Raw genomic sequence first — 8,752 nt, forward strand, 5'->3', positions numbered from 1 at the left:
AGAGGGAGGGGGTGGTGAGGGCTCAGGCACAGCTGGGGGCAGGGAGCTGGTCCAGAAAGGTCTGGAGGGGTCTGGCTTTTCTGCCAGGGTGGGTGGCCAGGGCACCTGAGGCCAATGCCGCTGGGAGCTTGGGCTCTAGAGGGCTAAGTGTTGAAGGAAAGGGCAGGATGCTTGGCTTTGGCCCTTGGGCAGCTGGGGGTCTGTGCACCCTGTGTCCATTCCCTCCTTTGCCATCTTGGAGTCGGGATGGGGTAGAGGGAGAGCAGACAGAGAAACAGAAACAGATAGACCGACAGACAGACACAAGTGAGTGAGAGAGAATGGGAAAAAATGACAGAAGCCAGAGTGAGTGATTGAGAAAAGGGACAGAGATACTGAGAGAAAATGATAGTGAACAATGGAGAGATGGAAGAGAGTGAAATGAGAGAGGAAAAAAAAGACTCTGTGGAAAAGCTGGACACAGAGCTTGACACCAGGGTAGAAAGACTGAAAGAGCAGAGAGCAAGAAAGGGAGAGAGAAGAGAGGGACAGATAGTCTGAGGGGCAGTCTGGCCACCTCCCCTTCCTGNCAGAGAGAGACGGAGCGTGAGTGGGGGAGGGGCAGAGAGAGAGGGAGACAGAATCCGGAGCAGGCTCCGGGCTCCGAGCTGTCAGCCCAGAGCCCACGCGAACCACCGCGAGACCATGACCTGAGCCAAAGTCGGACGCTTAACCGGCTGAGCTGCCCCGTAATAGTTGCCGCTTTTTGAGGGCTCTACGTGCCAGGCACTGGACATACACGGTCTCCCTGAGGTTGTCTCCTTGGCTCCTGAGCTGGGATAACTAGCTCATTTGGCCAATGAGAACAACAGTGCTGCCTCGAGGAGCCGTGGGGGGATTGAAGGAATCTATGTAAATTGCTGGCATGCCACGAAGGGAGCTCAATGAATGTTTGCTAAATGAATGAGTCCTCGCTTATCAGTGAGGGCAATCGGCTTTGACAGGGGGAATTACTTGACCAAGGTCACACAGCTAGTGAGGGATGTGAACCCGTCTGTCTGGCTCCAGAGACAGGGCTTTCAAGCCCTACGNCCCCCCCCTTGCTGGCTGGCACACCAGACCAGGGCAGCCTTAACGAGCCCTGGGCAGCATCAGGAATGGTGAGAGAAACCTGACCTCTCCCAGAGTCACCGGCACCCAGCACCCACCCCTGGCAGCTGGTTTGGGGCTGGCACTTGCCCCGCCCCAGAGCAGCTCAGCTCCTTGTCCCTTGCCCCAGCTCTAGGCTCTCTGAAGCCCCTCAAGCACCCATCTCAGAAGAGAGAGATGAGTTCTGGAAAAGGCAATAGAAAACATATGTACTGTGAAGCTGCTAGCTGCCAGGTAAGGAGTTCTGAGTATTATCACATTTAATCTCCGAGGGCAGCTATGATTCTAGGGGAGTGTAGCTGATTCTTTTTTCCATTTGGCATATGAGGAAACTGAGGCTCAGAGAAGTTAAAAACTTCGGCTCACGTCACCTAGCCTGGAAGTATCAGAGCTGGGATTTAAGTCAAGATCTGTCGCAAATTCTTTCGCTGCTACATAGCCCCCAAAGGACTCCCGTCTCACTCAGAAGGGATGGAGATCCGAGCACAGGCTTCCGTCTTGTTCAAGGAGAGGAAGGGGAGAGTAATGTCCCCGCACTTCCTGGGGTTGGAGGAAAACACAGCAGCGAATCGGTTCCCTAAGGCCAGCTACTCATCTTCTCCAGGACAAGAAGCCTGGAGGGAAAGAGGGAGGGGAGGGAAGTGGGCAGGAAGGGCTGAAATGAGGATGGAGCGAGGCAAGGAAGCAAGGTGGGTAACTGGAGATTCGTTTGCCTCCCATTTTTGGGTCTACTGAGCTATAGGACGGGGTGAGGGGCAGCTGGCAACTCATGGGCTGAGTGGGCAGAAGCAGAGGTCTTGTTTCAGGTAACCTGAGCCTCAGTCCCCTCTCCCCTTTTCTGAGAATACTAATAGTTGCCACTTCTTTTTTTTTTTTAATTTTTTTTTATTTTATTTATTTCTAGGAGAGAGAGAGAGACAGCGNGAATGTTTGCTAAATGAATGAGTCCTCGCTTATCAGTGAGGGCAATCGGCTTTGACAGGGGGAATTACTTGACCAAGGTCACACAGCTAGTGAGGGATGTGAACCCGTCTGTCTGGCTCCAGAGACAGGGCTTTCAAGCCCTACGCTTCTGTAGGTAGACTATGGATGGGGTACTGGGGGGGAAAGGCAGGTGTATGGTAAGGCCTGGGGAAGCAGGAAATGAGGCAGGAAACCCAGGGCTTCCGACATCTGGCTAGGTGAGGTCTTCGGATTTGGAGGTGGCAGGAGAGTCAACTGGAGTGTGTGTGTGTGTGTACACATGCACGCACGTGTTCTTGCATAGCACACAAGTCAGGCAGGGCAGGGAGGAGCTGGGGCCTGACTGGGGCAAGCCCCTCCAGAGGGAAGCTCATTAGAGTAATTACCTCCAGCAGATAGAGCCCCACCCAGCTCTGCGGGGGGTGGGGGGGGAATTGCCAAATGCTTTGTTCAAGACAGTTCCCAATGCACCTTCGAGGGAGGGGGTGAACTCTCAGACCCTTGGATGGAGGTCCGTCTGTCCCTTTCGAGGTCCTACTTAGCCCTAGGCACTTTATCCTGCTCAGATTTCCCCTCTAGCACCGAGCCACAACCAAGCCACATCTTACTCCTTTCATCCCACCGAAGTCTGGCCTTTTTCTTCCTCCCTTTCCCAGAAATTTTGGCCAGGTCAGAGTCCCAACCCCTCGGCTGTCTTAGGTCAGGCCTGGGGCCTCAAGCCCTTGTGGTAAAGAATGGGAGTGTCTGCCTGTGAGCTGGCTCAGGGAGTGGTCGCGTCTGGCAGGAACAGGAGCCAGGAAGGGTGTTAGGGTAGGGCTGTGGGTTAGTGCTGGTCTTGGAGGTTGGGCCCGGGTGAGGGTGAGATGAGATAGATGATTGGGGTTAGGGTCGCAAGTTGTATTAGGGCCCTAACCCAAGGTGGTGAAAAGCCCCGATCAGCACCAGGTTAAGATGTGAATTAGACTCTGGAGCCAAGGGAGGAACTGGATTGGAGTCTGGACTGGGATCTCATCTCTAATCCATCTCTTTTTCTCTTCTCTCTCCCCTGCAGTGCCTAAAATTGGGGATTGAGGGGAGAGTTTTGAACCCCTGAGTCTTGATTTCTTGACCAAATCCCATGTTTCTGGTCCTTTCTGCCTCGGTTTCCCGCCTCTGGACAGGAGGCAGGTTGAGGGCTGGAAAGGCTTTGAAGTGAAAGATGAAAGGAACAAGGGGATGATTATGAACAACTACTTAAAACATCCTCCTTAATAACCCCAGGGTGGATGTAGGCGGGGGCAGGGCCTAAAGGGAGGAGGTGGCCAGGAAGGGAAGGGAAGAGAGAAGATCCCTGGTAAATCTTCCCAATCTGACAGGAAAGGGCCTTCTTCAATGCCCCCTCTCCCCTGGGACCCAGATGGAGAGGGCAGTAAGAAAGGCCCAGAACAGGGAACTGAGCCCAGAACCATCATCTGCTGAAACCTAGGCCTACAGTCTAGATCTTAAGCAGGTAGGCTGGGCCCCACCTGCTGGCCAGGGCCACTATGTACATGGACTCAGTGGACCTCAGTATTTGGAACCTGAAAACCGTACAATGGTATGGCCTGGGGGTGGGGCCTGAGCCCTGGCTGGCAGTTTTCTTCCTTTCTCCTTTCCTCTCAGAGGGCTAACATGCGTGTGGGCCAGCAGGCTTCCTGGCCCTCTGTAGGTGGGCACAAGGAGGGAGTTAAGTACAGACAGTGTCCTGTCCCACATCAAGGATATGTGTGTGCGTGTGTGTGTGTGTGTGTCCAATTGGCAGACCCAGGCATTTTTCCTGTGGTGGGGTCTTGGTCAGGCTTGAGCAGGCCTCTGAGGCTGTCTTCAGAGCCCACTGACCAGGGGAAGTGTGGCTCACACTGGTCCGTTCTGGATAAACATGAAGCTCCCTTTGGCGCCCCGCGTCCAGGGTGGGGCCAACATGCAGGGATTGCACGCGTTGGAGGAATGTGGAGCCTGTGCTCTGGGGACTTGGGTCCAAGAGGTGATGGCAAGGGTCACTTTAGAGTGGGGATAGTCTTCCTTGTTGGGTGGGGAGTCTCTTCTTTGTTGGAGAGATGCATGGGAAGGAGGCAGGCACCAGTCATTCATGCCTCTGTTTCCTCATTCATTGAGTAGGGATGATGGAGTGCTAGATGGAGCGGGCAGAAAGGGTGAGGAGATACAGGAGGGGGAGAGAAAGGGATGGAGGAAGGAGGGCAGAAGGGGAGAAAGACCACTAGTGGGAAGTCAATGGGGGTCAAAGAAAAGAAAGGAAGCAACAGAGCCAACTGCAGAGGGACCCAGCAGAGGGCTGAGGCAGGAGCCAGGCAAGCCCTGGGGCGCCGGCATTGGGCCAGGTGTCCCCACTGGGAGGCAGAGAGACCACAGGTGTCTGGGCCTGGTTGTGGAGGTGGGGGGCTTCTCTCACCATAAACAGGGCCCAGGAACCGGCCTAACCAGGGCAGAGGTCAGAGGTCAGAGGACATAGCAGGCCGGCCTACAATTGTGGAGGCAGGGGCTTGGAGCCCCTGGAGCTGAGGAGGAGCCCAGAGCTGAGGAGGAGCCCAGACGCACAGCTCATCCCTCTCCTCCCCCACCCCAGGGCTCCCTTCCGATGTAGGTCATGAGGATGGGGTGGCTGTGGCTGAAGGGTTGTCAGAGTCCCGCGGGAGCTCCCCTCCCCCATCCTTACTCCCTCCATTGCCCCTTGTCTCCTGGTGCCCCCGGCCCAAGGCAGGGGTGGGGGTGGGGGAAGAAGGAAGAAGAAGGAAGCTGGGAAGGAAGGGCCCCGGCAGCCAGAGCAAGGAGAGAGCGGGGCAGGTCCCGGCGTGTTGGGGCAGGATGGCTGCGGAGACAGGATCCGAGCCGCAGGGGCCCCGGGAAGGACAGTTTCCCACCCCTGCTTCTCCCAAGCCCCCTTATCTCCAGCCCTCAGGTTCCCACCTCCCACCACACACACCTCGAAGCTACACCCACCATCTTCTCCTCGCCCGCCCCCCACTTCCTCCTTTCCCTCTTATCCTGGGCCCAGAAGGATGTCGGAGTGTCTGAGCTAAGGGTGGGGGAGGGCGTGTGTGTGTGTGTCTGGGGGGACGGGTCAGAACCTTTCCCTCAACTCCACTAGGCCAGGACCAGCCCTCTCCCCCAGCCTCTCGTAGACCGTCATATAATATTCATGAGCCTCATGAATACGCAATATCCTCATTATGGGGCGGGGGTCTCACTCGGCTCTGCTCTCTCCTTCACCACTCCCTAGATTACGCGGAGAAACGGCAGCTTGGGGAAGAGGGGAAGAGGGGGGACCCCCAGATGTGGAGCCAGATGAAGGGGGAGGGGGAACCGGTCGCTGACGGGCGGCCGCAGTCACCGCGGTGCCGGGAGGTTGGGGGGGTGACCTACTGAGAGGGACCCAGGAGCCCGGGGCCCAGAGCCGCAGAGCCCACTCACCGAGGATCATGCTGGGGACCCAGGTGCCCGGGGTTCCGCGTCGCTCTGTCCCGGGGGCCGTTCTGGCCGGGCTGGGGGTACAGGGGGAGGAGTCGGGGGAGGAGCAGAGGCCGGCCCAGGCGGAGCGGGGGCGGAGCCCGCAGCAGGTGAAGACGGGAGGAGGGGGAACTCGGGCACCCTGGGCTCCGTGAGGGGGCGTCTTGGCGGCTCCTCGCCCCTTCCTCTCCTACCGGCTGCCCCTGGGTCTTCTGGATTTACGGTGTCCCTGCAGCCAGGGCTGGGGATACAAGCCATCTACAAGACGGTGTGAGGTGAAGGAGGCAGCTGGGAACTAAGATGCCTGGGTTCCTGGGAAGGGCTGCGTCTGAGGGCAGGAAGTCTGGTCACGGCCTGATATAGGGTGGGGGATGCCTCAGTACTCCGGGGAGGGATGGGGCCTGGGATGGGTGGGACACTTGGGTCCTCTCCAGAGTGATAGGCTGGGCAGGGTCGGGGCGGGGGCGTGCAGGGAATGTTAAGGTCCTTTGTTTCTTTGACTTTGGAGCCAGATGCCTGGGAGGCTGGGTTTCAGAGGTGAAATGTGGGGCTGAAGATGGGTCCCAGGTTGATCTCTGGCTGGGGTTCAAATGCCTAGGTCCTCAGGAAAGGTCTGGTCTGACTGATGAGAGTGCAATCAATGGACTCAAAGAGGTGGAAAAAGAAGCTTGCCACTGAGGATGATCAGGGTACCCAGAAGATGATAGAGAACCCAGAATTGAGGCTCAGCCCTATAGAGATGACCTGAATTGGGGTGGGGATGGGATCATCCATCAGGCATCAGGGCCTGAACCCAGGGCGTTCACTAAGGCGAGTGTGGATTGAAGAGGACTAGTGTGTGGGGGGAGGTGGAAGGGGAGGATGGAGAATAGGGAAGAATGCATGGACTGGGGAGTGTCAGGGGGGAGTACAGGACATTGGATGTATTTTAAGGACCTACAGGGAGACTCGATGAGAGGTAGGCACCTGGGACCCCAGCAGGAGGCTGGAGTCTGGGAGTCTGTGAAGTGTCTGGGGAAGACGCAGCTGCTACAGCCTGGACCTGTCTGTACCTGCCCCAAGAGGGAGGGCGGCAGGAGGACTTCCCAGAATGCCACACAGCCAGCTTCAGACCAGCCCCCAGCCAGAGGGAAAGGAGGTGTGACTGAGAACTTAGAACGCTTGGGATTTAAGGAGGGTGGCGGCAGGGAGGGAGAGGTTGGTAGAAGGCTGTTGAGACTGGAGTCTTGGAACAGTCAGGGAAGGCGAAGGGGCCTGGGGACTGGCATTCCTGGGCTCAGCAGGGAAGTTGGGACTGATGGCTAATCAAGGTACAAGAACTTCAAATTCCTGATTCTGAGCTTCAGCAGTCTTTTGCCTTTACCCCGCTGATCTGGTTTGACAAAAAGATATTCCAGCTTAAGGGCAAGAGAATGCTGGGGGTTCCAATGCCTTGGTCTTGTTCTGATCCAGAGGCCCAGAGATGCCCAGCTGTGGCCTTGGGGGACAAGGCAGGGTCTCTGAGCCAAACAGAGAAAGTCCTGTAACTCCCGCTCCAACCTGCCACCATAGTGTTCAACTCTAGTATCACAAAGCCTGCTTCTCCCCAGGCCCAGTTATCCAGGCCCCCTGCCCCGCCCCACCCCCACCCTTCCTTGTCTCTTCCCATTCTTTCTCCTCCTTGGTGAATTCAGGAAAAAACCAGAGTCAGCATTAGGTGTGGTTGATTGGTGATACAGACCCCTTTGCCCTCTCTGACTTGTCCACAATCCCACACTGTCCCCAGGGACTCTGAGTTAGGGAGGTCTCAGAAGAGACCTCTCACAAGAGGGGTTGCTTAGCTTACCAAGGTGAGGCAGCTGGCTGGAGGGCGGGGTGACCTTGCAGGCAGCTGGGGGTGGGGGCAGTGTGTGGGGTGAATTCATTATTGATGAGCCCTGCACCAGGGGCTACTAATGAGCCCAGGCTGGTTGCTCTAATTGATGTCAAGAAACTTGAGACCCCCAGATCAGCTTCCCGCCTGCCAGCTGCCTCTCCTGAGCCCCCTCCCCCTCCCTGCACCCCCAGCTGCTCTGTTCCCTTCCCAGGGCCTCCTTTCCATCTACACACAAAAAGATAAGGATAGGGCTCCGGCCTCCTAGCCCCCTACCCTCAGGTCTCTCTGGATCACTCAAGTCTCAGGATGAGACGCAGACATTCTCTGGAGGGGCTGGGAGATTTGGAAGGGGAGACAGACCAGAGCCTGAGGATTACAGTTCAGGGGCAGAACGCTTGGCGCTAGATTACGACTGAGCCATTTCTGAGCCTGAGGAATTCCTTCCGTACATTGTGCACCCTCAGGAGAGACGTTGTCACTCTCTGAGACCCAAAGGTACAAGCACTACACAGACGCACCCATGACCCGGCCTAGCAGTCCCAGTTCACTTCCCCTCCTCATTTCCTCCTGCTGATTGCATAAGAACTCTCAGATCTGCCCCCTGGAATTTGGATGATGCCAGTCCCACCCCTCCCCCAAGAAGGGGAGTATGAGATTGCCTTCCTTGAGAATTCCCAGTGCCTTGTTATGTTTCAGCTGCCATCCTTGGAAATACTGGGTAGCTCTCGGCCTCACTAGGTCTCTTCTTCCTTATCGGTCCCTCTTCATTTATGGATGCTGGGAAGAAGTTCTAGGGTACAGAATTATCAAGAAGTCACAGACTGGAGTGTGCAGCAGCCTTGGTCTCGCAGGAGAGATGTTTTTAAGGTGATGTAGGCACTGCCAGGCAGGAGCCTAAGTTAAAAAGAATAACCCTGGCGATGGGGAAAGAGAATGAGGTGGACTTCACGCACTCTTCATCCCCAAATTCCCACAAATTTGCGGCTATGCGGCCCTCTGGTGGCTGGATTCTGGTCTAGCATGACAGGGACATCTGCCTCCAATAATCCATTAGAATTTCTGCACCCTTCTCCTGCCTCTTGTGGCACATTAGGACAGGCCTTGAAAAGACAAGAGGACCCCGAAGGGCTCCCTTACTTTGATTTCTCTTCAAAGACCTAAACCTTATGGCATGTTGGTTAAGAATGAGGGCTTTCCCAGTCAGACAAGGCTGAATTCGACTATGCTCTTGCACTTACTGGGTGACCTTGGGAAAGTTACATAACCTCTCGGAACCTCAATTTTCCCTCATGTAAATGGGGTTAACTGTATCTACTTCACAGG

The 8,752-nt window shown here is 56.1% G+C and overlaps 1 protein-coding gene across 1 annotated transcript in view; it reads right to left on the minus strand.

The window, feature by feature from the left end:
• Positions 1-5,603, minus strand: part of ZNF385A (zinc finger protein 385A) — a gene marked incomplete at its 3' end in the record, with an annotated part of 20,686 nt that extends 15,083 nt beyond the window's left edge. Inside the window, exon 1 of the mRNA XM_077753686.1 lies at positions 5,539-5,603. Coding sequence (XP_077609812.1) covers positions 5,539-5,548 — 10 coding nt within the window. The remainder of the gene's footprint in view (positions 1-5,538) is intronic.
• Positions 5,604-8,752: the final 3,149 nt, after the last annotated feature.

This window comes from Crocuta crocuta, unplaced genomic scaffold, assembly GCF_008692635.1.
Source record: "Crocuta crocuta isolate KB4526 unplaced genomic scaffold, BGI_CrCroc_1.0 scaffold30, whole genome shotgun sequence".
In the NCBI taxonomy this organism is placed as follows: Eukaryota; Metazoa; Chordata; class Mammalia; order Carnivora; family Hyaenidae; genus Crocuta; species Crocuta crocuta.